We start from the raw sequence: 27,412 nt of genomic DNA on the forward strand, positions 1-27,412 counted from the left end.
TTTTATCAACCTGTAAGTGGTCTCCTGGGTTTTTGGCATGACACCTGATGTGCTGCCCAATTTTCCATGACTATCTCTGGACAATGTTCCCACCAGCTTTTAGCTGTTCTGATGTTGTAATTCTTGCATAAATTCCAGTGGATCATCTTGGCCATTGAGTTGTGTCTCTGTTCGTACTCAGTCTGGGCCATCTTTTTGCAGCATGTGATGTACAGTTTCGTCGCCTTCCTTGCACAATCTGCACTTTGCATCCTCTGAGGATTTTTTTTATACCGGTCTTGATCATATTGACCTAATCACCTGCTCTCGAGTGATTATTATTACACTCCTAATAAGAGAAAAGTGCTGCCTCTATCACAGTAGTTCATGATGGGGCATATACAGTGGTAGGATCCAAAAATTTTAGTAACAGGTTCCCATGGTGATGGGATTCAAACTGTGGCGTAGCGCCAATTGGGCTGGGCGGGGCATGATGGGGTGGGGCACAATGGGGTGGGGTACGATGGGGGAGTGGCCCAGGCATTCCGGGGGCGGGGCATTCCTGGCCGGGGCTGTGGCAAGGACGCAGCCGCTGAGCCGGTCCTTGGGTGGGAAACGAATGCACGCAGGCGCAGGCTGCCACGCACGCCGGTGCACCTCCTGCTAGACTGCTTCAAGTTCTGCGCGCTACTGCTGAGAGGAGGGGCGTAACTAAGGCAAAAATCACGTGGCAAAATCACCCATTAGTAACCCCCTCTCGGCACACACAAATAATTAGTAACCTGCTCTCGGGAACCTGTGAGAACCTGCTGGATCCCACCTCTGGGCATGTACCTTTAACCTCTTCTCCAAGTTTTCCCCTCTCACTAACAGAAAATGGCTGCCTCCTTCTGGCATTGGCGGGACAATAGCTTCATGTTCTGAGTGAGAATGGTCGCATGCATAGAAAGGAAGAAAATAAAGGCGGCACCAGTAGGTAGGAGAAAAAAGAACAAGTGTGCTAGATAGAGCAGTTGAAGAGACCGTTTAGATCCCAACACGTTTTGCTATAAGCTTTGTGAGGAGATCTGACATAGAAACTTCTCTGACAAAAGTTTCTATGTAAGATCCCCTGATGAAGTGTGTACTAGCACTAGCAAGCCTTTATTGGCATAGACAACAGTACAACAATAATAAAAACGGATTAAAAAGCATATACAATACAGGAAATAAATGTTAGGTTGAAGGAAATCTACTGGCGTTTAGTAATTTCCAGGAGAAAGTCTGCCACTATCATACAGAGAGAAGGATCAGGATTGTCCAACAAGTAGTGTAATCTAATTAAATCGGGGAGATGGGGTAAATGTAAAGGAGTAAGATTCACATACTTGGATCTGATTTCCTTGAATCTGAGACAGTGTAGTAATTGGCGGGCCAGAGATTCAACTGAGCCATTGTTACATGGGCACAATCTTTTAGCCTTTTCTTGCTTATTAAATCTGCCATGTAACAAGGCAGAAGGCATAACATTAAACCTGGCGAGCATTATGTGTAGCAAAATGAGTTGGGGTCTAAAAGTACTCGTAAACCATTCTACCTAGCAAACTTGGTTTCCCCCCACCCCTCCTGTATGTGAAGAAAAACAACCTAGATTTTTCCCTAGGCCCCCTGATCGGTCATGTCCACCACCACCCCTTCCTGGGAAAGAAGAAAGATGGACAGTCATGGTCAACAGCTTCTGGTGGCTCCACTGACCAACTCAGAGGAAGCAATAAGGACTGCTACTGCTGTGAACAATTTGATTTTTTTTCTTTATTGGAGGACTGGCAGCCAAGGCCTGCTGGGGTAGGTGGGAAATGTCCCATTTCCATTGGGCATATATGGCAGCCCAAGCTGTGACTAAGGCCTTGCAACTATTCAGATTAAATATCCATCCTATAGAGACCTGATCCAACTTTTATCAAAAGCAACAACCGGTAGCTGTGATTTCCGCCTCTACGCAAACACGTGCATTTATTGTTGCCTTCTCTTGCTTCCTGGGTCACACGTTACCTTGGGCGTACTGGGTTCAATCGGTCTATCTCAGTAGCACTTCCTGTGGACGATGTACGGCCCATGCTCGTGATATTGTTCCTTTTTAATCCAACAGGGCTGGAAGTTCTTCTTCAGGGAAGCTTGTGAACCAACCCTCCAGTCCAGACTGAGCATTTTCTCAGTGGGGATGTATTTCGAGACTCCTTCACTTTCGTATTGGACTGAAGATTGGCCAGAAGCTCATGAGAAAATCTCTTCTCAAGTCCTTCAAAGAGGGATGAGCCTCCGCATAACATGACGTTTTCATACATTTCTTTCCGAGTCTCTTCAGGGATCTTTCTCAGGCTTCTTTGGGCCATGCCATGGATTCCTACAAGAGAGAGGCCAGGCATCTGAGGAGGATTGAACAGCATCTCCGGGCACTGAAATCTCTCTTTCCCCAGTCTTATAATCTGCCCATCTGGTAACTGATAATCCACAATGTATTCCCTCTTGTGACTGTTCCATTCATTCTCAAAAATCAGTGGCCACTGTGAGGCAGCATTTGTGTTTGATATCATCAACAATATCTAGCATTCTGTCATCGAAGTAATGTCCCATGTCCTTTAGAAGATCCATCAAGAAAGATGTCATATTGGACCCAGCAATGTCCATTCTTTCTATGGCATGCGGCAAATTGTACCCTTGATGGACTGGCACAGTATGGGTCACCGCATAGCCAGTGTCGACTACTAAGCCACTAATTTTACCATGAGCGTACACCGACAGCACGGACTGATATGCCACATACATTCCTGGAGAGTGGAGGGACTCAAAGACGACCTCCACCAGCTTCTCTCTGTTTGTGGTCGGGCACAGTGGAGGATCAGACATTAAGAGGGGGTGGTCTTCAGGAGCAACTTTGAGGTGATCGTAGAAGAGGTGTCTCCAAAGGACTTCAGCCGCATCCCAGTCTATGATTATGCCATGACGTACTGGCAAAATGATATCAAGATCAGGCTCCAATCTGGCTTTCTCCCCAATGAACGTATCTGGTCTATTTCTTCTAGTCCTCATGGACTTCTCTGTACAATGTCCAACCAAAGTCCCAATGACAGACTGGGGAGTCTGTTGACCTGCAAATCCAGCTTTACATGTCCCAGTACCAGTTTCTATCACAACAGCTCCAGTCTTGACAACTGGACGTCCTTTTTCTGGAGTTCTTGATCTCCCCATTGTGGAAGTTCTTTCCTTTGAAGTTGCTCTAGAGATGGTTGATCGGTCTCCTGCATATCCCGGAGAGGTTGCTGTTCTAACATGCCCTGGACTGATTGGCCTTGACCCAGGACTTTTTGATCTAGAAGACCCCCGACTCCTTGTCTGTGAAGGTCCAGGGGTAACTGATCTGGTACTTCTGAATGACATCTCAAACGGGCTCCAAAGATTGCAGGACCAACCAGTGAGCTATATAAACACCAGTCTGGTGAGGATCTGCCAGCTCTCTCTGTTATTCACAAAGAGAACTATATCACACCAGCATCTTGGATGAACTTGCTAAAACTAGGTAATTAGGTTTAGGACCATTCTCTCCAGCCATCAAGTTGGAAAGCAGGTCAATCCATTTCTTCTCTTTCCACTCTGCCTGATGGCTCTAAAGTGTTCTGTAGAAACAATGGGCTTAGGAACATGGAATCTTCAGGATGAATGGAAGGCTACGAGTCATCTAGAGCAGTGATGGCGAACCTTTTCGAGACCAAGTGCCCAAATTGCAACCCAAAACCCACTTATTTATCTCAAAGTGCCAACAAGGCAATTTAACCTGAATACTGAGGTTTTAGTTTAGAAAAAACCAGTTGGCCTGGTTATTCTTACTCAGGAGTAAGCTTGGTGGTAGTGGTGGCTTTGCTTTGAAGCAATCGTGCAACTCTTCCAACGTGAATCACAACCCTAGGAGGGTTTACTCAGAAGCAAGACCCATTGCCAGCAACCAAGCTTACTCCCGGGTAAAGGGTTGTGCTTTAGTTCTTCGCATGAAAATCAGTGGAATTTAACAGTGCTTAACAGGGTTACCTACACTGCTTCCCCAAAACTAGGTCTTAAATTTAGTGCTAATAATCGAGTCCAGCGGCCCAGGCCAGCCTAGATGTGGGGGGGCACTCTGTTTGTGTATGCCCACAGAGAGGGCTCTGAGTGCCACCTCTGGCACCCGTGCCATAGGTTCGCCACCACTGATCTAGAGGAATTGCCCAGAGACCGTCCACAGTAGAAGTTTTCAAATTGGATTCCACAATGAGAAGACACTGGGAAACAGTGAATGGGTGTTCTCGTCTGGAATATCATACACTGCCACGTTATAGCAAATCATACCCAGAGGTGGGATCCAACCAGTTCTCACCACTTCTCTAGAAGTGGTTACTAATTTTTTCTGAGTGCCGAGAAGGGGTTACTAAAGCAACCTCCCTGCCCAATAGGGACTGGAGGTGCGTGTGTGCGGCGGCGCCACTGTTTGAATCCCACCACCATCGGAACCTGTTATTAAAATTTTTGGATCCCACCACTGATCATACCCTTGAGCTCAGTGGAGTTTACTCTGAATGGCTGCTGCTCTCCACAGTCTATAATTGAAACAGGTCTTTCTCAACCTGAGATCTTACTGAAAATGCCAGGAACCAATGCTGGGATTTCCTGAGTGCAAAGAAGCGGATCTAACACTATAAGAACATAAGAGGCACCATGCTGGATCAGACCAAAGGCCCATCAAGTCCACTATTCTGTTCACACAGTGACTTCCCAGCAGCCTCTAGGACAGTGATAGCGAACCTTTTCGAGACCGAGTGCCCAAATTGCAACCCAAAACCCACTTATTTATCACAAAGTGCCAACACAGCAATTTAACCTGAATACTGAGATTTTAGTTTGGAAAAAACAGTTGGCTTCGAGGCGTGCATTACTCAGGAGTAAGCTTGGTGGTAGTCGGTGGCTTTGCTTTGACGCAACCGTGCAACTCTTCCAATGGATGAATCACGACACTAGGAGGGTTTACTCAGAAGCAAGCCCCATTACTAGCAACCGAGCTTACTCCCAGGTAAAGGATTGCGCTTTAGTTCTTTGCATGAAAATCAGTGGGGTTTAACAACGCTTAACAGGGTTACCTACACTGCTTCCCCAAAACTAGGTCTTAGGTTTAATGCTAATGATCAAGCCCAGCGGCCCAGGCCAGCCTAGATGTGGGGGGGGGACTCTGTTTGCACGTGCCCACAGGGAGGGCTCGGGGTGCCAAAGGTTTGCCACTACTGCCCTAGGGTGCCCAGAAGAGGAGCAGCAGTGTCCTCCCAGCCACACTCTCCACCAATGGATACAAAGAGGCATACTGCCTCTGGTACAGGAGCAGGGGCGGAGTGGGGGAGAACTGCTCCCAGGGCATGCATGCACCTTGCGCCCCTGCCGCAGCGCCGTCTGCTCTGCCCCAGAATGCCCTCACCATGTACCCTCCTAGCACCCTTCACGGCATGTGCCCGGGGTGTTGTGTCCCCCCACTTTGTTGGCCCTACGCCACTGTACTGGAGAGAACAGATGTCCATCATGACTTTGGTTACAAGAAAGCATAGGAATGTGATCCAGCTCATCACGTCAATAAAGAGGCTTTGTTCCTGAAGAAAAATCCTTTGAAAGTGGACTTCTTATCGCAAAAACCGCTTGTTCTTGGCTTCCAGAGTCTTGTTTACAATTGGACTAATTATACTTGACTCTGAGCATCTTGTTTAAAATGATATTAGAATATCAAGAGAAGTTGTCTTGAATTAAGACATGCATTTCTTCCTATGTTCAGAGTTCTAATGTAACTTACATATAACAGTGATTATTGTTTTTATTGCACTGTGTCACTTTATTATAAATTTCACAAGCATTTATTGCTTATCACTATGAAAGGGCATACGGGAGAAACATTATGGCAACTCTGTCTTGAACTGGCCAGCAGAGGGCTGGTGAAACTCAAACAACTCCTGGCACTTCTGGAATTTAGGTGGATCTTTTCGGCTGAACCCAGAACACACAAACAAAGAAGAGGAACAAAACTTAACCCAAAAGGATCTTATACTACTTACTCCAGACTTGCAATTAGTATCTTATGACTGAGATAGTGAAAACTTTGCTATGGCAGACATATATCAACTTACCTTCAAGAATTTGGTATCTTCTGGGAAAATATATCAATCTCTTATGGAAGATCCTAATTTTGTGTGAATACCCAGGTGTCATTTGAAGTTATTTTTGCAAATCAATTCATCTCAGTCAGGAAGATTTTAATAAATACTAGCAGCAAAGCCCATTGTGGGGGAGATGCAATAGGCCCTAGCAGAGGCATAGCTACCAGGGGGCCAGGGAACGTGCAGCAGGAATGTGCCTGGGGGCAAAAAATCACCCCGCCCCGCCCCACCCCACAACCCCCCTCGTGATATGAACATATAGTTTATAATGTTTTAAGCCATATATTTAATCATATAAAGTATAATAGAGGTAATTTATAAAAGATCAGTAAGATGCTGTTAGTTAAACAAAGAACTGTAATTTCATTAGTAGAGAGGCTTTTGCTTGGAAGAAGGGGGGGCGATTTCTGCACTTTTCAGTAAAGTCTGATACACATGCTGTGGAATTTGGGTACGGCCTCTCACCAGAAAGATAAAAAAAAGAGACAAAGCGTACAGAAAAACACACAGATAAGGGCTTAAGTAAAACTGGGTTGATATAGCAACCAAGATCTCTGAACGGGGCAAGATGACATAAAGAATACACGCCCAATTGTGGAAAGCAAGGTGGGCTTTGGAGAGGAGTGGAGATTCAAATGGCAATGTGTACGTATTCCAAATCTAGCCAATGGTCAGAAGACAAGGAGGGATGTTTGTAAGAAGGTATAAATTATGTTACACAAGCAACAGCCCCTTTGAACCTCCTCCCTGTTGCTAACAGAGGAGAGTTCCCTCTTCTGCGCAGAATTGAATGAAAACAATAAATCTCTGAACACTGAAGAAGCTTTTGGATGGTTATTTTTGTAACCGGTCAGAGCTTTTGCTCTGTGGTCAGGGCCTTGCCCTGTGCCTATCACTCGTCGCCCCCCCTGCCCCCTGCAGCACACCCTCCACTTACCTTTGATAATCAGTGCAGGCTGAAGAAGCAGCCTGTTCCCTTCAGGCTGAAAACGGCCTGGTGGGAACTACATTTCCCATGGGGCTCGCAAGGTCTCATGGAAAGTATAGTTTCCACCAGGCCGTTTTCAGCCTGAAGAGAACTGACTGCTTCTCCAGCCTGCATTGTTTATCAAAGGTAAGAGTGTAGGGGAGGGGGTGGGAGGGTGGCGCTATGGGGAGGAGGGGGGCCATGGAGGGGGGGGTGCTGCGGAGGGGGGAAGAAAACACAGAGTGTGCATCGGGCGCATTCTGGCCCAGCTACATCTCTGGGTCCAAGCAAAGGGTGGAAGAGGAAGCATATCCCCCTGCAATGGGCTTTACTGGGGCTGTAGCCCCCCCTTGCTCTTGGTGTGATGTTTGCCACTTACCTGGTTCTGGGTCTGTGGATTGGGGGTAGAAGAGGTTGCGCAGGTGTGGCTTGGGGTAGAAGGGAAGGTGAGGATAGGGCGAGAGTGGAGAGGAGTGGGGTGGGGTGGGGTGGGGTGGAACTGAATGGCTTAGGGTGGGGGAGGTCGGAAAGGTGAGGGTTATGGTGGGGGAGGGTGGCAAGGTGAGGCTTGGAGTGGGGGAGGGTTGGAAGGTATGGCCAGGGGTGGGGAAGGTTGGCAAGGTGAGTATTGGGGTGGTGGGAGAGTGGAATGTAGATGGTTGGGTTGGGGGGTGGGAGGAGGTTTTCAGACAGCGGAGCTACTTCATGAGTCCTACTCCCTCATTGGTGCAGGGTTCGTCATCCCAACATTTAATTCCTTAGAGTTTTATTGTTTAAGATTATTTCTAGACTGGATGTTAGATGTTTTAGTTTTGAGCACTGAGGAAAAACGATTGGCTGAAATACGTCTGGTTAGCCAGGGTCAAAAACTGTCAAGCTATTTCTGTTATTTATGTTTGTGATTTCTATTTATTTCCTGATACGTAAGAAATCTCAGCGATTATAAATAAAAATTATAACTCAAACTGTTAGATCAATTCCTGATATTTTATTTCGGAATCCGGTCCTATTACCCTGTCAAATGCAGTTTGGGGAGAAATTCCTCTCTCAAGTATTCTATTTTAGCAATGTTGTCGTTGAAAGCAGGAAAAAAATTAGTCACTCTTTTAAAAATTAAAATAATCTCTCTTGTCGAGCAACGTAAGTTCAGTAATTGAGTTAAAGGCAATTAAAAGCACAGGGTTCAAAGCAGAGGTGGGATGCAACCTATTCACACCTATTCGGTAGAACCGGTTACTAAAATGTTCTCAGTTCGGAGAACCGGTTATTAATGATTAGCTCCACTAGGGACAAGGGGGTAATCTCTGTCCCTGGGTACAACAAATCTCGTCAAGTGGAGGATGCAAAATCGCCCCCCAGAGCCCCCTGCGGCCCCCTGCCCCTCCTGGCACCCCCACATGTGTGTATGAACTGTATGAAATAATACAATATATAGTGATTCTAATTTTTTTTGTTCATTGGTATAAAGGTTGGGAAAGTATTATAGGTAAAGATTTTTCATTTTCTTTTTTCCCCTTGAAATTTATATTGGAAAGAGAGGCATTTAAACAACTTTTTTAAATTAAGGATTTTGGATCTCTCCCTCTATTAGTTTTCTTTCAAGTGGAATAGATAAAGTAGTTATAGGAATCTGAAGGGGAAGTAGAAAGTAGCAAGGGAGGGAAATATGGGAAGGAGGGAGGCAATATAGGATGTTTTAGTCAGGGAGGGATTTTTTGAGAGAGATAGACAATTAGATATGTTTGTAATATGTTAACAATTGTAAACAGTTTTTGGTTTCTCTCCTTACTTATGTTATTATTTAAAATCAATCAATATAATTATATAAAAAAGAAATAATACACTACCTTTCGGTATATTGCTTTTTAAATACTTTAAACAGTCATTATTTGAATCTAGAGGCGGGGCGAAGGGGAACTGTACCAGGGGCGCGCGTGCCCTGCATCCTTGCCACAGCCCCGCCCAGGAATGCCCCACCCCCGGAATGCCTGGCCAAGCCCGCATTGTGCCCCGCCCAGCCCCATTGGCGCTACGCCACTGTTTGAATCCCACCACCATTGGAACCTGTTACTAAAATTTTTGAATCCCACCACTGGTTCAAAGTACTGTAAATTCCCAACTTCCTGGACTAGCAAACTTCCAATGTTTCCTCCCTGTTTCTGAGGGTGGAAAAAACCCCATTCATCATAGGTCATCCCTCCAAAAGCATTAAAAGAGTGCTCTGAATTCCACAGAGCATTAATAAATAAATAAGATTAAGCTCTGGACACTCTTCTTCAGAACAAAGCCGTCACACTGAGGACAGTGCCAATCAGCACGAGTCTAAGTCTCAGTTGTTTTTCCTGTTCCTCCAAGCCACTTTTGATTAAGAGAATTGCAGTCATCCCAGCTGTGGTAAACATCTGTTTCTTGCAGAGGGGAGGGTTTGTGCACAAAAAGGTAATTCCATTTGGGCTATGGAGCTAAGCCTGTAAAGTTCACATCAACGGGCTTTTTGCATCTCTGGGTGTGGGTAGTGGATCCCCAAAATGTTCTGCTGGACCCGGTACATGCCCACTCACCTCCTCAGGAGGAAGGCAATCTGATAGCTAGAAACATAAAGAAATGTGTTGGAGAGAGATTTATAGTGCCCCTATGACATCTGGACGGCCCAGGCAAGCCGAATCTCATCAGAATTGGAGATTGGAGCACCTTCCTTATGAGGAGAGGCTGCAGCGTTTGGGACTCTTTAGTTTGGAGAGGAGACGTCTGAGGGGGGATATGATTGAAGTCTATAAAATTATGCATGGGGTAGAAAATGTTGACAGAGAGACATTTCTCTCCCTTTCTCACAGTACTAGAACCAGGGGGCATCCATTGAAAATGCTGGGGGGAAGAATTAGGACTAATAAAAGGAAACACTTCTTCACGCAACTTGTGATTGGTGTTTGGAATATGCTGCCACAGGAGGTGGTGATGGCCACTAACCTGGATAGCTTTAAAAGGGGGTTTGGACAGATTTATGGAGATGTCGATCTCTGGCTACCAATCTTGATCCTCTTTGATCTGAGATTGCAAAGGCCTTAGCAGACCAGGTGCTCGGGAGCAGCAGCAGCAGCAGCAGCAGCAGCAGCAGGCCATTGCTTTCACATCCTGCATGTGAGCTCCCAAAGGCACCTGGTGGGCCACTGTGAGTAGCAGAGTGCTGGACTAGATGGACTCTGGTCTGATCCAGCTGGCTCTTTCTTATGTTCTAGAATTGAAGCAGGGTTGGCCCTGGTTAGTACTTGGATGGGAGTCTACCAAGAAAGGCCAAGATTGCTGTGCAGAGAAACCACCTCTGAACATCTCATGCTGTGAAAACTAGGCGCAAGTCTTTTAAATAGAAGGCTTCTCTCTTCTCTCCAGGACTTGTGTCTAATGGGAGCCATGGCGAGGCCAAAGGTTAGCGCTGTATACTCAAAAATTATACCTCAAAAGATCCTCCCTTGTTCCCTTCTATACCATCTAATGAAATGACAGCTTCATCTTCAGTTTTTTAATTTTTATCTCTAGTATACTATTTTAACTGTGAAGGAACATGTCCATAGAACTATTCCAGACCAATTAATTGCAGGAGCTCTTCAAGTGTCTTTGGTCCCCTCAACCCTTCTGGCCAAGGCACAGTCTCAGTGACACCCTAGCTGTCTTTAAGTTGCCCCCTGTTCTCTTTCAATTTTTCTGAAAGCTAAATCCATGCCTAACTTTCATTCTTTCTTCCAAAAGTAAATAATTAGATCTTTCCTCACATTTCTGAATAAACCTCACTCAGTCCTCTACAAATCTTTGGATGCAAATATATCATCCTGATCTCTTCTTGGACCCCAAAGTTCATTCAAAGGCAATGGAGAATGTCTCTACATCATCTCCTTTCTGACATTGGGAAAACTTCAATTGCTCTACTGAGATATTGTTTTTCACTCTTAGGTGGAAGTGGTAATTTTAACACCTGCCCTAGTATTGTTTTAGTACTGTAGTATATATTTTTGCAGTGTTATTATTGTTAATGTTTTAAAGTCATAACTGTTTGTTGTGACCTGCCCTTAGCCCTGAGGGGATAGGGCAGGATAGAAATCAAATAATAATAATAATAATAATAATAATAATAATAATAATAATAATAGATTAAAATGAGGACTGAAAGCTGGCACAACAAAGCATTGCATGGCCAATTTCTGGAGAAAATCAAAGGCAAGGTGGATAGCGAAAAGACCTGGCCGTGGTTAACAACTGGAACTCTGAAACTTTCCAACTCCTGCCTAGGACTTTCCCCAGCTGTAGTTTCTTCTCCCTGACTATTCCCCGTGTCTCTCTTAACGTTTTGTGAAATTCCTCACAATCTTTTGTGTCCTTGTGTGTGCGTGTTTATTGTGGGACACATTACTTGTGGGTTTTATTTTTGATCCGACTTCTGCCATCATATCACTTCCTTGTTCACTTAACCAACTGGCTCTTCTTTTTTCTGTCTGTTTGCCCCTCAATATGTTAAAATATATATAGATGTATTCTGACCCAATGTATGGACGTATTCTGACAAAGTGAAAAACCTTTTGTTGGTAGGTTTCTAAAGACGGCACACAAGAGGCTGAGATTAATGCGCAACACATAAATAGTTTTATTTTGCTCTCACGGGGAAATGGTCGTGTCCGACTATCAGCGAGGTTTCAGTTGTAAACTTGGCAACGGAAATGAGGAAAACTGTACACAACTGTATACAATAGAGAGTTTGTGACAAAAACGTAGCTGTTTAGTTTTATGCACAGGTGTTTGTAACAGTAGAGATAGATCACGGCTGTCAATCCTTAGTTTAACAGGCATAACTTTGGGCATTTTCCCACTTACCTTCTGCCCCGCGCTACTGTAGCCAAGTAGCGCGGGGTCCCCCGGCACTCCCCACTACAGGGGCGGCGACAACGCAGCTGCCCCGACGCTGCCGCTGTTGCGCCCCCTCAGCGCGCGTCATTCCTGGCGCTCTTCAAAACGGCGCCTTTTGATGACCCCGCGCAGAGTGCAGAGCGCGGGGTCGTGGGGAAGCCCGGGCGCGCGCCAGAAATGACGTGCGCTGAGAGTAGCGCGCGGCATAGGGGGCTATGAGTAAGTGGGGAAACGCTCTTTGACAAAATTTCTAAAGTCTTCGGAGGCAGGTTCCAATTATGCTTCTTTGGCACTTGATAGGGATCACCCCCCTTTTTCCCTCAAGGAAGGATTACTAGTTTCACTTTCCTATTTCAGAATCCTCCTTGATCCTACACTCATATCCTTCTTCACTTCCTTCACGCTTCCTGAGAACCGCTCTCAACTGCCACTCCCTGAGATCAGCAGCCGAATTATTTTTGAACTTTCTGTCAGTCAGGGTCCTCAGACCAGCATAAAGCATCTGTCCATCTCAAATCCCATGGCCAGCATGGGACACCTATGGATTGTGCCAGGTTTTATTGCATGGTGGATCTGCACGCACACTAAACTCTGCTCTCCAAATTCTGGGCAGCCTCTGCTTGCTGCCAGCATTGGAGCAACCCCACTCTAGATCCAAACTCAGCCTTATTTATCCTACCCTGCAAGAAACCTCGCGCCAAGATTCTTATTTGGGTGGATTTCTACCAGTCCGCACATCAGCTCCTGTGCTTCGGCGTAGCACTACTCAGAAAATGTTTGGAAAGAAATATATGTTGCTTCAAGATTGGTGTTTGGAATATGCTGCCACAGGAGGCGGTGATGGCCACTAACCTGGATAGCTTTAAAAAGGGCTTGGACAGATTTATGGAGGAGAAGTCGATCTATGGCTACCAATCTTGATCCTCCTTGATCTCAGATTGCAAATGCCTGAGCAGACCAGGTGCTCAGGAGCAGCAGCAGCAGAAGGCCCTTGCTTTCACCTCCTGCACGTGAGCTCCCAAAGGCACCTGGTGGGCCACTGCGAGTAGCAGAGAGCTGGACTAGATGGACTCTGGTCTGATCCAGCTGGCTTGTTCTTATGTTCTTAAGAATGCAGGTTTTTTTTCATGGCTTCCAGTCTCCATGCGGGGACTGGATATCTTGGAATTACAACTGATCTCTAGAGATCAGTTCCCCTGAAGAAAATGGGTCCTTTGGAGGGAGATCTCTAAGGCATTATATCCGGCTGAGGTCTCTTCCCTTCCAAAACTGAGCCCCCCTGAGATTCCATCTTCAAATCACCTGGTATTTTCCAAGTGGGGTCTTTTATTAAGGTATGCATGACTTTGCCTAAAGAACTGAAAGTTGCAGTAAACCAAACGTATGTCAGAAATGAGAAAGCGAGTAACAGAGAACTCCCGAGGCATTGGTTCCGCTTCAGGAAGAAGACCACGTTATCAGGAATTCCAAAATCTGGAGAGGGATTTGGATGCAGAGGATTTCGGCGCCTGCAATCAACAGCGGCCAAAGCTGCCTCGGGCAACTCTTAGCCGACGACAGCGTTACCGTTCACTTTCGGAGACTGTTTTCCTGCATGTGTGGCGTCCATTTTCTTGACCCTGGTCCGTCAGGTTGCTCATCTCCCTCTGGACCTTTGCGTGGTCTAAAGGGGTAGGGTGAAGATTTTTCTGGTAGCTGCAGAGGGCGTCCATGGTCACACCATTTCCGGTTTGTGCAGGCCTAAGGAAATGCAAATGTCTGTTAGAGCACTGGGAAAGAGGAGACGGCTCACTTCACTGAAGTCATAGAAGGGCACAGAACTTCTCCAGATCTTGGAGAACCTTCTTCACTAGTGGGCAACATGCAGTAGGACAGGGGTCTGCAACCTGTGGCTCTCCAGATGTTCATGGACTACAATTCCCATCAGATGTTCATGGACTACAATTCCCAATTGGCCATGCTGGCAGGGGCTGATGGGAATTGTAGTCCATGAGCAACTGGAGAGGTTGTAGACCCCTGCAGTAGGAGGTTTGGTCCTTATCTGTTCCACCATCTATGCCATGACATGAAGAAAATGGGAGCTCATAGTACAGAGAGGGACAAATGCCGAGAGATGCTGTCTGGTTTTGAAAGTGCTCCTACTGAATTTCAAAAATCCCCATTTTGATTTTGCTTCTCCCTTGTGCAGATGGCGCAGATGTTTGTTTTGTGCCGTTTTGTCTCTTTCCTACAACAGGTGCGTACATTTCAATTTGACTGGTGCGTCAGTCATCTGTATTAAGCATTAGATGTGGTGCATCTCAAAAAGGATATTGTAATAATGGGAAAAGATGCAGAAAAGAACAATCAAAAATGGTTTGGGAAATCAAGCACCTTTGTTACATCATTGTTGATTTATTCTTACTATTTAGCCAACTTAGGCCACCTTGCAGAGACTCTCTAGCCACCTTATGAGAAAAAAAAGGCTGAAGAATCTAAGTTTTGGAGGAAAGACAACCAAGAATCTGTTTTGGCTGAATTTTAGTTTGGAGGGCACACAACTAAGGTGAGCATGACAGAGAACTAATTATATACAAGATGGATAAAGAGAATCCCCTCCCCCCCTTTCTCACGTTACTAGAACTGGTAGTCTTTAAAGCCACTGGGCAGCAGATTCAGGACGCAGAAAACTTCTTCACTTGAAGAGGAATTAACTTTACAGAATTCATGGTCACAGAACGTAGTGATGAGCACTAGTTCAGTTGCCTTTAAAAGGGGACTGCATGAATTTGTGGATACCAGTTCGGGTTGGCTAAATGGAATCCTCTCCATGTTCAGAGGCAGTGTGCCCTCTGCATAACTGGTGGTGGAATAGAAAGCAGCAACATGAGTGGACTTTAGCACCTGTGTCCTCCTGACAGGCATGTTGATTAACCACTGTGCGATGAAAGATGCTCACCTAGATGGACTTCTTGGGTTGGATCTAGGAGAGCTACTCTTATAATCTTATACATAGTGGACATTGTATGGACAAACACTGCACACATTTCATGACAATACATACAAGAACAATACATAACAATACATGCAAAAGAGCCTCGAGTGTCTATAAGACCAATAAATAAAGAGCAAACCAGCAGCAGCACAGCAAGGGGCTCTTTGTCCAACCCTTCATCCACCCCAAACTTGTAATGGCCCTCACCTGTGTTCCTGTATCCAAAGCTGCAATGGATTCTGTCATGACTCTAACTTCCCCCCCACCAGTCCTATTTCGTCACTAACAAGAGAAGAAAAGTTTGGATTTATATCCCCCCCTTTCTCTCCTGGCAGGAGACCTTGGGGCTTACAATCTCCTTGCCCTTCCCCTCACAACAAACACTCCCTGTGAGGTGCAGGTGGGAGCTGAGAGGAGCCTCGAAAGCCGTGACTAGGCCCAAGGTCACCCAGAAGGTATGTGTGTGGAGTGCCAAGCTAATCTGGTTCCTCCCAGATAAGCCTCCCCACAGCTCAAGCAGCAGAGCTGGGAATCAAACCCGGTTCCTCCAGATCAGAGTGCACCTGTTCTTAGCCACTTCGCCACTGCTGCTCACAGTGGCTCACAGACAAGAGGCACACTTTTGTCAGGTGGAAAGTGTCCTCAAGTCATATCCGACTTGAAGTGAGCCTGTAGGAACGTGGTGGCGAACCTTTGGCACTCAGATAATTATGGACTACAATTCCCATCAGCCCCTGCCAGCATGTAGCCGAGGTGAAACCGAATTAGGCGGGGGGGCTGATGAAAGTAGCAGTCCATATCTGGAGTGCCAAGGTTCCGCCACCTCTACTATCAAGGAGTTTTCGAGGCAGGAGAGGAACAGAATTGGTCACGGCCGTGTCGGCCTCTGCATAGCAACCTTGGACTTCACTAGAGGTCTCTCAACCAGGTACTAACCAGGGCTGACCTTGCTTAGCCTCTGAAATCTGATGGGATTAGTCTAACCTGGGTCATCCAAGTCACAGCAGAACTTAATATTTTACCACAGAAAAAATGTGCCACGCCTCACAGACAAAGTTTTGCCCCCACTTACTTCCATACAAGCGCACTCCACGCTACTCTCCCCAAGTAGCGCTGGGTCTCCCCAGCACTCCCCACTACAGGTGGTGACAACCTGAGTCAGCCTTGGAAAGCACAAAGAGTCGCCTCTTCAGCTTGTCATTCTTGTTGCTCAAAAAACAGCTTTGAGGTCAGGACACTAGAAATGCATGGCAGCTTGGGGCCGCAGCAACCTTTGGTCGAGGTAAGTGGGGAAATAACGTTGAATTGCCTCCCTTGCATGTTTATTAGTATGGGCATTTGCTTACAGCGCAAGGAGCCTTTCCCTGACTCTGTGATCCTGCTGCATCAGGGAAACTCCTGGCTTCAGAAGAAAATTTGGAAATTCCAGGAAATTTTAGGGGTGGAGTCTGGGGAGGGTGGGATTTGAGGAAGGGTTAGGGTTAGGGTTAGGGTTAGACTCCAGTGGAGTATAATGCTATACCAGCCAGCGTGGTGTAGTGATTAAGAGCAGGTGGACTCTAATCTGGAGAACCGGGTTTGATTCCCCGCTCTGCCACATGAGCAGCAGACTCTGATTTGGTGAACCAGATTTGTTTCCCCACTCCTGCATTCCTGCTGGGTGACCTTGGTCTGGTCACAGTTCTCTCTGAACTCTCTCAGCCTCATCTACCTCATAAGGCAAGGTGTCTGTTGTGGGAAGAGGAAGGGAAGGAATTTGTAAGTCGCCTTGAGTCTCCTTGCAGGAGAGAAAGGCTGGGTATAAATCCAAACTCTTATTCTCTTCTAGGGAGTTCTCCCTCCAAGGGAACTGGTTTGCAGACTGGCAGATCATCTTGAGACTGGCAGATCATCTTGAGGTTGCCAGCTTATGCCTATTTCTCAAGACATGTAGAATGATCTCTTCAATCCACTTTCACAATTGTTTGCAAGTGGATTTTGCTATTCCACACAGTAAAATCCAGCTGAAAAGTGCATTGAAAGTGGATTGAAAGTTCATTATTCTGCATGTGCGGAAGGGGCCTTTGAGGGACTTCTCATGATTTTGCCTTCTGAACTGTTCACGTCCAGCTCCCCATGTTTCCCCGAAGCCGATTATGACCTTCACCTTAACCTTCCACACAGTTCTTACTCAAAAATTCTCCTTTAATTTGGCACTAATGAATGCTTTAATCTTAATACTGGTTTCCTTTAGAATGGGTTCCATCTGGAAACGAGAAGACGGCTTATGAATTTGTTACATACATTGCGGGGGGAAGGGTTAAGGGGGGAGGCAGAGAGGATCTGATCACAAAGGCAGAAAACCCCAATTCTGATGCTCCCCTTGGACTGCAGTTGAAGATTATTTATTATTATTATCATCATCATCATCATTATTATTATCATTATTATCATTATTATCATTATTATCATTATCATTATCATCATTACTATTATTATTACTATTACTATTACCATTATTTATTAGATTTATAGGCCGCCTCACCCCCAAAGGGCTTGAGGCGGCTCACAATACAGCTGTTCCAACAACAGCACATAAAATACATAACTAAAACTAACCACAGTAAAACAAATTTCCATAGCAGCAATTTCTTAAAATTTAAATAACAAAGTTAAGAGCAAGATGAAACTATTAGACAATTATCTTTATGTCAGATACCCCAAACATTTACACCCCAAGGGGTATCCTCAGCTACAAGGCAGATTTGAGCAAACCAGGGGAAGAACGCAAGGTTTGGAGAAAAATATGATTTAAAAAAAAACCTCAGAGTAATACTATGTCAAGCCCTAGTCCCCCTTTTTGCCTTGCCATCACCATCCAGTGGATTCTGGGAGATTGTGGCACCAAAGATTCCCTTGCTAGCGCTTGTGCTTTGTCTAGGGTAGAAGAAACGAACTTGCTCAGCTCTCGGCCGGGCAACCCCTGCTCCTTATCTGGACTCTGACCATGGAGAGAGCTGTGCAGTCAGAAAAGGCTTTTGGGGATGATCATTAGGAGAGGGGGTGCTTAGGTGGGGCTTTTAGACTGCTGTTTTGTACGTGAATGCCAGTTTCGGTCAAACCCCGTGGAGTGTGCCAGTTCGCGCTGTGATAAAATAAACCCAATTCTCCAATTCTCCACAGTCCGTACTCTGGTACAATAAACCCAAAATGGTAAAAGGGTCTAGAGTCCATGCCCCACGAGGAGAGACTTAGAGAAGTTGGATAATGCTTAGTTTGGTGAAGAGAAGGTTAAGAGGTGACATGATAGCCATGTTTAGACATTTGAAGGGCTGTCATGTTGGTGAGGGAGCGAGCTTGTTTTCTGCTGCTCCAGAGCCTGTGAACCAGAAGTAATGGGTTCAAGGTGAAGGAAAAGAGATTCCATCTAAACATTCGGAAGAACTTCCTGACAGTAAGGGGTGTTCGACAGTGGAATGCACTACCTAGGAGTGTGGTGGAGTCTCCTTCTTTGGAGGTTTTTAAACAGAGGCTGGATGGCCATCTGTCAGGTGTGCTTTGATTGTGTGTTCCTGCACTGCAGGGGGTTGGACTTGATGGCCCTTGGGGTCTCCTTTCAACTCTGTGATTCCGCGAAACCTGGTTTCTGGAAGCCTTCAAGTCCTGGTTGCTGGGAGGGAAGTCAACAGACACAACACACACCTGACCCAAGCTGAACTGGGGCAATGTCTGCCTCTCGGCTGAGACCACTGGGCAGGGATGGTGATCAGGTGGCTCATGGAAGTCCCACTGTTGCAGAAATCCAAAATGAAGGACAAAACCACAGAACAAGTGTCTACGGGTGGCTTCCTCCTTCCCCAGGCCTGCTTCTCCCCTTACTTTACTCCGTTGGCAAATAGCCAAACAGGAGAGAAGGTGCATGAATGACTGGGTGAATGAAAAGCTAAACAGGCAGCTAAACAGAGCTAGAGCAAAGGGAGGAAAACAGGAGGCATAGATGAGAGGAGGATACGGGGGTTCAGCAGGAAGAGGAATTAGCTCTCCCGACTTCTTGTGTCTTTGTGGATCCCCCACTTGCTGTTCACAGACATCACAACTTTCATGAATACAGGATGCTACTTTATAGTTCTGAACCTTGCCCACTTCCATCTACTCTGGTTGTCTAGGGGTGGTTTCTCCTGGAGGTGCCCGGGATTGAACGCTGGATCACAAATCAGACACTCTCCATTGAGGCCCCTCAGTTTCTCTGAAAGGTTTAATTCTGCCCTACGAGAAAGAAGTAGGGCACAAATAGGTGACCCCTCCTCTCAGAGGCAGAGTGCTCAGGCATACAAGTTGCCCCGGGCGCCATCCCCCCACCCTGCCTTTATCTCCTCTCCAAATATACCCCAAAGAGAGCACTTTGCTCTATGGATAACAACTTGTTGGTGATCCCTGGGCCAAAAGACATCCAGCTGTCCTTGACGAGGGCAAGGGCCTTTTCCACCATGGCTCAGGCGTATTGGAATGCACTGTCAAATGGGACCTGGACTTTATCACAATTCTGCAGACCTATCCTACCAGGCCTTGAGGGTAGCAACGGTATTTCATTACAATTGGCCTCCCTTTCTCCTCTTTCCCTTTTCCGTTCCCCTTCTTCCCCCCTTCCCTCTTCCCTTTCACCCTCCTTTTCTTTTATTCATTCCCCTCAGTTTTGTGAAAGATTAATTTTATGTCACATTCGTAATTTACTATTGCTAATTTTAATCTGGAACTCTTATCATAAGCTGCCCTGACCACACTAAGGTTCAGGGAGGGCTAGAAATCAAATTATTAAAAAACAAACAAACATAGAAATAGAGTAGGTTGTGAGGCTTACATAATATCGTATGACTCTTTCTGTGGAGCTGAATTTCCGGGATCCATGCTTTCCCAAGTCAGTTGTATAACGCAGGTTGGTGAAAGTGCAAAATTACTGAGTGAAATACCCAAGGGTTTGAGTCTTGGTAGTGGTAGCAACAGTGGTAGTGAGTAGAGTAAGCAGTGAGTAAGAGACATCTGGAAAAGAGAAAAATCCCACTTTTAACACAGAAATAATTTTGAATAGTATCACATCCATGCTGAGCTCTCTCCGAGCAATCTCTGCCTTCCCCAGATTCCACCTGCAAATCTCCAGAAATTTCACAACCCAGAGTTAGCAAACCTAGTTTATTTGTTTGCTTATTACTCATCATCCCAGAGCTGACCCTAAGTAATCTTTGAGTGTCGAATTGGCTTCTGCTATTCTAAGTAGCACCTTCACATTTTCATGTGCTTTTTGCTGCTGTTCCAAAATTACATTTACTAATCCAAATCCTGGGCACTGAAACAGGGGTTGCAAAAGACTCCCCTCCCCAAAAGGCTAGTTTTTAAGATGACAGCTCATGGAAGTCCTCAAGTCGGCTTGGAGATTCGGGTGCACCGAATCCCAGATTCGCCCCAAATCTGGGCACATTCAGGCCAAAATCAGACGTATATGTCCTGCCCGAATATGAACGAATCCAAATGCAAGGAATGCAGGCTTTTTTTGGTATTTTGGGGGGTTGCACATTTTTGAAGATAATGACAGGACTTTCAAGGTGGCTCCAGGAGGTCCTCCTGGTAATAGCACCCGGGCTTGGTGAACTTTGCTTCTGGGGGCGGTGGGGAGATTAGGATTGAGAGAATTTCTGAGAGAACTCAGCCAGCAGGCTTCATGAGTAGGAGAAGGGAAACAAAATAAGCCTTTCGTGGGAGATACATACATAAAATTGAAACCCCAGAAGCAAAGTTCACCAAACCTGGATGCTGTTACCAGGAGGGCCTCCTGGAGCCGCCTTAAAAGTCTAGTGCCAATATCTTCAAAAATGTGCAGCCTGCACAGACATTCTCCATTGGGTGCAATGGAGCCAAGGCACTGCAGAGCAGCAGGAATCTTGGGCTGTTTCTTGGTGTTTCAGCCAGGGTGCATTTTAGTTAAGAGTAACAGGTACCCTCAAACTTTCAGGGTCTCATCTAAAGACTGTCTTGATTATACCACCCTGATATGGTGAAGTTTGGTTCAGGGGGTCCAACATTGTGGACCCTCAAAGGGGTAGCCCCTATCTCCTGCTAGCTCCCATTGGAAACAATGGGTATGGGGCACCCATTTTGAGGGTTCAAAACTTTGGGCCCACTGAATCAAACTTCACCAAACTTGGGTGGTATCATCAGGAGAGTCTTCGGATGATACCCTGAAGAAGTGTAATTCAGGCGCTAGCTTTAAAATGCGCCCCCTGTAGTAGCCAAAATAAAATGCAAAAAATACAATATAATGGACAGACCAATTTTTCGGGTATACCCAAATATTCGGATATATCTGAATATGTTATTCGTGTTATTCAGGCATACAGATAATTTTATGACCAAATAAATCCAAATCTGAATTTTACCAAATTTCTAGGGTATTGACCAAGCCTATCCTCAAGCCTTGGAAACAAAGGCCGTTTCTATTATCAGGCTAGAGGCGCCAGAACTTCTTGTACCGCAGGAGTTCTGTCGGGCTACCCATGTTCGCCAAGACGGTTCAAGCTGGCGAAAGGTATGGAGTGGAGGCCGGGTGGCGGCAGGCGGCTCCGCGATCGAGCTTCCACGCTATTGTTGCTTGCTGGGCTACAGTTCGAGCTCGCCTCACTTTGGCCCCCTCCACCCCTGGAGGTCGGATTCTTGGACAGTGTCTAGGATGGACCGCTTGCCTGCGGTATAATTTACCAATGTCGACACCGCAAGGGAGTGGGCGGAGATCATCGGGAGATTAAAGCACGCCCCCAAGTTTGGCGCTGTTCGCATCAAGGGCCAGTTATGGACCCGGAAGATTCTCCCAACAACAACTCCTATTGGCTCCCATTGAGGTAAGAGGCGGATGGTCGACGCTGCTGGGCGTCCTTAACTGTGTAGCTGCTTAGCCAACGGGCGTCACCAAACCTGGGGGATCGCCATAAGAAAGTCTCTGATATTATGCTGAAATTTTGGTGCTGATATGTCTAATAATGCACCCCCTGCAGGCACCAATGTCCTGGTGCAAAAAAATTTGGTCATGGTGGAGTGGCCGCCCATGGGGGGGCATCCAACTCAGGTTTTGCCCAGGGCTACAGTTTGCCCAGGTTAAAGCCTGGATTAAGGGGTGACGCAGGCCAAACCTATCGCCAAGCCTTAGAACAAAACTTTGGTAACTCGAGCTGGGCACAGCCCCTGGAGTAGTACCTCTACTTCTGTTAGTCCCCATCAGCTTCATTCGGTGGCTCCAAATACTTCCTCTTGCCACCTTCTCCACAACAATCATATTTTAGAATGGAGAGCAGCGGCCAGTTACACCTAATAGACCATTTCTTAGTGCATTGCTTCATCGTCAGAAATGCAACATGGAAACTGGAATGCAAATAATCTGAGGGATTATTCCACCCAAACACTTACTGATTGGTTCCCCACCCTGGGACATGGACAATATATACCCCACTAAACATTCCATTCTCACGGACACAGTGTGTAACAGACTTCCCTCTGTGATACACCTCTGAAGATCCCAGCCACAGATGCAGGCGAAATGTTAGGAACAAGATCCACCAGACCACGGCCACACAGTCCGGAAAACCCACCACAACCAGTTGAATACAGCCGTGAAAGCCTTTGACAATACATCAAATCTGAGGAAATGTTGGGATCTGGAGAATATTCAAAGCAGCCTCCATTTTAATGTCTCAGGGAGATTCTTGAAGTACACTGCTTAGTATTCGTGCAAGCACTGCATATTTGGGCCTAGAGCCCACAGTCCTAGAGGTGAACCCCAAGACCTTACGGTATTGCAAAAACGCATCAGAAGTACATTGATTGCCCGCTGCTGCCCTGCTAAATGAGAGCTAAACCAATGGTACTCACTAGGTTTGGCTGATGGGAAAGACCTCTGCCTGAGACCCTGGAGAGCCCCTGCCCGTTTGAGGAGACAATACTGACTTCCCTGGTCTAAGAGTCTGGTTCACTATAATAGCTTCATGTACAATAGTGCTGCCTCTTGAATAATGGCTTATATGAGAGCATCTTTGCGACCAAAGGAAGCATAAACGAAATTTTTTTTGAATACTCACAAGCTTTGGAGGCTGATTCTTTATAACCTGGAATATGAAGAGACCATTATTACAAGAGGAACGCAAACGAGGGAGTACATACTAGTTGTGTTGATCCAAGAGGTTCATTTTAGATATAGTCAGAAGAATCTAGGGGAAATGGAGCCCGGGGCAAAATCTTAGTTTTCCTCCTTCCCTTCCCCTTCCGCCTTCCCCTCCCCATGCCAGCAGGGGCTGATGGGAATTGTAGTCCATGGCCTTCTGAAGCGGCAGAGTTGGACACCCCTGCTCTATGGCATTGCATTCTAGCTGCTCTTCCTTCCCTCCACAAACTCTGCCCCCAAATCTCCATGAATTTCTCAGTCCAGAGTCGGCACCTCTATTTGAGTGGTGTAAACATTTGAAAATGAAAGCAACTTAGGAAAAATTTCTGGAGAATCTCGCTCCGTCTTTCCACTCAAGCATAACTGTATAAGTTCTCAAGCATAACTGTAAAATTTCTGGAGAATCTCGCTCCGTCTTTCCACTCAAGCATAACTGTATAAGTTATGCTTGAGTGGAAAGACGGAGTGAGATTCTCCAGAAATTTTTGCGCTCCTCCCTTAGACCAAAACACTTTGCGCTCCTCCCTTAGACCAAAATGTGAATTATGTTTTATGTCACAGATCCGGATTGCAAAAGGTTTTAGAAAGAAAGGCAATCGCTATCTCTTTCCAGCCAACATTGGCCAGTACAAATGGTAATAACAAATGTAATACAAAACGATCCTTAGCAAAGAGGATTCTCAAGTGGAACTGGACTCATTTGCACAAAGAAGAAGATGAAGAAGAGTTTGGATTTATATCCCCCCTTTGTCTTCTGTAAGGAGACTCAAAGGGGCTTACAATCTTCTCCCCACCGCCCCACAAACACTTTCTGAGGTGAGTGGGGCTGAGAGAACTCGGAAGAACTGTGACTAGCCCAAGGTCAAGCCTCCACTGCTCAAGTGGCAGAGCGGGGAACCAAAGCAGGTTCTCCAGATTAGAGTGAACCTGCTTTTAACCACTACACCACTGAATCTGGCATCAGATGATTTGAATGCGCACATGGGAGGACTGAGGTAACCACACTGAACTCATGCCCCCAAAGGTTTAAATGCTCCCAAGATTTTTCCATTACCGTTCACGTAAAGGCTGTTCTGGTCCAGCTGGTAGGGTCCCATCTTCATGAAACCATTTGTGGTGTTAACTATTCCATGATATATCTGCTTCCGGTCAGTGGGGGAGTCCTTTCTGTAGGTGCAAATGGCATCCACACCCGTGTGGTCCCCATCCTCCAGTGATCTGGAAAACACCAAGATCATATTTACTGTCAAAGACAACAAATTAAAATGATTACAGACTATTAGAATTAATAATATTCATTGTAAATTCAAAATATTACAAATTAAAATTATTGCAAAATAATTAAAATTGCTAATATTAATTGCAAATTTAAAATGTTACAAATATTGATTAACATTATTACAAATTAATAATATTAATTGTAAGTTTAAAATATTAAAAGATCATGAATTAAAACTATTGCAAACCATTAAAATGAATATTAATTTTAAATGTAAAATATTGCAAACATTATGAATTAAAACATTATAAACTGGTAATAATCATTGTAATAGGTTGTAACATTTTGAAAATGTGGTTCTTTTGTTGGCTGTATTTATTGTAAAATTGTGTTTTTATAGATACCCTGATGAAGCTTAAACAGCTGAATGTCAAGGGCCTATACACATTAATAAAGCTATCACTTGTCTTCTGGTAATTTGGTTTGCTAACTTTCTTAAATTCTTAAGAGGCCCTATAGATTTAACATCAGCAAGTTTCAGTATTGCTCACTTCACAGCTTGGCAGGGGCGTAACGAGGCAGCCCTGGGAAAACTGTAGCCCTGGGCAAAACCTGAGTTGGATGCCCTGAAATTTTGGTGCCGATACATCCAAAAATGCACCCCCTGCAGGAACATCCTAGAAATTTGCCCAAGAATCTTTGTTCTGCATTGAGTTTTCTGCATTGCTGTCAATGGGGGTAGCAGGCTGTGGGGGGCACATTTCTGAAGTCACAGTCTCAAAACTTTCAGGGTCTCATCAGAAGACTGCCCTAATGATACCCCCCACGTTTGGTGCAGTTTGGTTCAGGGGGGCCAAAGTTATGGACCCTCAAAACTGTAGCCCCCATCTCCTATTAGCTCCCATTGGAAACAATGGGGGATAGGGGCACCCCCTTTGGGAGTCCATAACTTTGGACTCCCTGAACCAAACCTCACCAAACTTGGGAGGTAGCATAAGGACAGTCTCCTGATGATACGCTGAAATATGCTAGCCTAAAAACTGCGCCCCCTGCAGGCCAAAAATGGAAAACCACTAAAATACCCAAAAATGAACCCAGCATTTTGATGCCCCCCCCCCAGGTGATGCCCTGGGCAGCTGCCCACCTTGCCCAATGGGCATTACGCCAGTGCAGCTTGGCATGAAAATGCACTCAGTGAAAGAGAATTTATTAAAGAAACTCTTCTAAAATGTGCACTTTTTTGTTTCAAGATGAGCAAAATAAAGACACCAGTCACTAGAAACACCATTAAAGACAGAGTGATGACAGTAATCTCTGATGTACAACATCAATTGAAAGGAGACTTCAATAATTGTAAACATTTTTCAATTTGTGTTGACAGAACTACTGATATCAACTCATCGACTCGGTTGGCCATCATTGCTAGGTTTTCTGATGGTCAGACAGTGACAGAAGATCTGGTAAAGCTAGGCTGTTTCTCCCTGACATAATTGTACTGTTGTGAGCCTGGGAAATATCCCTGTGCTATCGAGAATTTCCCACGGCTCCTGGTGCTGCAGCATGTCTGCCATGGTGTTGCTCTGGCAGTATTGCCTTTGCTCCATGACTTTCAACAATCGCCAGTTTGGAGGTTCTTTTTAAATACCCATGTGACCCAGAGCAGAAGTAGTGTATTTTTCCTGCCTCACCATTCGGGGGGGGGGGGGTCAATCAGTAGGCACCGCGTTTTTGTAGGGGTGGCCATAGACCGGCCCAGCCCTAGGGCAGCAAATGGCCATTTGAAATCCGTTGTTGTTAGGGAGCGGTTAGTAGAGGCTGCTGCTGTTTTGGTAGTGTTTATGGAGTGGAGATGGCTGGCACGAGCCTGTTTCTGGGTTTATGACAGAATCAGCACCCTCCACCCGACGGTGCAAATTGAAACAGACATGGGCTAGTGCGGAAACAGCTAGGGCTTTATGTCTGGGCCCTGCCTCGACTACCTGGATGTACCGGGGACCTGTGCGGAAGGAGAAAACGCTACAAATCAGCCGCAGTATGTACGATCCAGGTTCTACCCCTGGGTATTTTGACCGTGCAAAAATGGCCCTAGAAACAGTGCCAATAAGAACATAAGAACATAAGAACTAGCCTGCTGGATCAGACCAGAGTCCATCTAGTCCAGCATTCTGCTACTCGCAGTGGCCCACCAGGTGCCTTTGGGAGCTCACATGCAGGATGTGAAAGCAATGGCCTTCTGCTGCTGCTGCTCCTGAGCACCTGGTCTACTAAGGCATTTGCAATCTGAGATCAAGGAGGATCAAGATTGGTAGCCATAGATCGACTTCTCCTCCATAAATCTGTCCAAGCCCTTTTTAAAGCTATCCAGGTTAGTGGCCATCACCACCTCCTGTGGCAGCATATTCCAAACACCAATCACACGTTATGTGAAGAAGTGTTTCCTCATTAGTCCTAATTCTTCCCCCCAGCATTTTCAATGAATGCCCCCTGGTTCTAGTATTGTGAGAAAGAGAGAGAAATTTCTCTCTGTCAACATTTTCTACCCCATGCATAATTTTATAGACTTCAATCATATCCCCCCTCAGACATCTCCTCTCCAAACTAAAGAATCCCAAACGCTGCAGCCTCTCCTCATAGGGAAGGTGCTCCAATCCTTCAATCATCCTCGTTGCCCTTCTCTGCACTTTTTCTATCTCTTCGATATCCTTTTTGAGATGTGGCGACCAGAACTGAACACAGTACTCCAAGTGCGGTCGCACCACTGCTTTATATAAGGGCATGACAATCCTTGCAGTTTTATTATCAACTCCTTTCCTAATTATCCCCAGCATAGAGTTTGCCTTTTTCACAGCTGCCATGCATTGAGTTGACATTCCCATGGAACTATCAACTATGACGCCCAAATCCCTTTCCTGGTCTGTGACTGATGGCACTGACCCCTGTAGCGTGTATGGGAAGTTTGGATTTTTTGCCCCTACTTTACATTTTGCTACATTGAACTGCA

At 45.7% G+C, this 27,412-nt stretch overlaps 2 protein-coding genes across 2 annotated transcripts in view; both read right to left on the bottom strand.

The window, feature by feature from the left end:
• Positions 1–2,040: 2,040 nt before the first annotated feature.
• Positions 2,041–3,207, bottom strand: LOC125433271 (actin-like protein 9). Its single transcript, XM_048497773.1, is given in 3 exon segments — positions 2,041–2,136; positions 2,139–2,510; positions 2,512–3,207. Coding segments are annotated over 3 exon segments (1,164 nt in total).
• Positions 3,208–17,720: 14,513 nt separating this feature from the next.
• Positions 17,721–27,412, bottom strand: part of LOC125433272 (flocculation protein FLO11-like) — a 75,516-nt gene continuing 65,824 nt past the window's right edge. Inside the window, exons 21-26 of the mRNA XM_048497774.1 lie at positions 24,247–24,410; positions 23,110–23,136; positions 19,960–20,029; positions 19,851–19,929; positions 18,695–18,781; positions 17,721–17,744 (exon numbers count right to left, since the gene is read on the bottom strand). Coding sequence (XP_048353731.1) covers positions 17,721–17,744; positions 18,695–18,781; positions 19,851–19,929; positions 19,960–20,029; positions 23,110–23,136; positions 24,247–24,410 — 451 coding nt within the window. The remainder of the gene's footprint in view (positions 17,745–18,694; positions 18,782–19,850; positions 19,930–19,959; positions 20,030–23,109; positions 23,137–24,246; positions 24,411–27,412) is intronic.

Source organism: Sphaerodactylus townsendi, linkage group LG05 (genome assembly GCF_021028975.2).
Source record: "Sphaerodactylus townsendi isolate TG3544 linkage group LG05, MPM_Stown_v2.3, whole genome shotgun sequence".
NCBI lineage: Eukaryota > Metazoa > Chordata > Lepidosauria > Squamata > Sphaerodactylidae > Sphaerodactylus > Sphaerodactylus townsendi.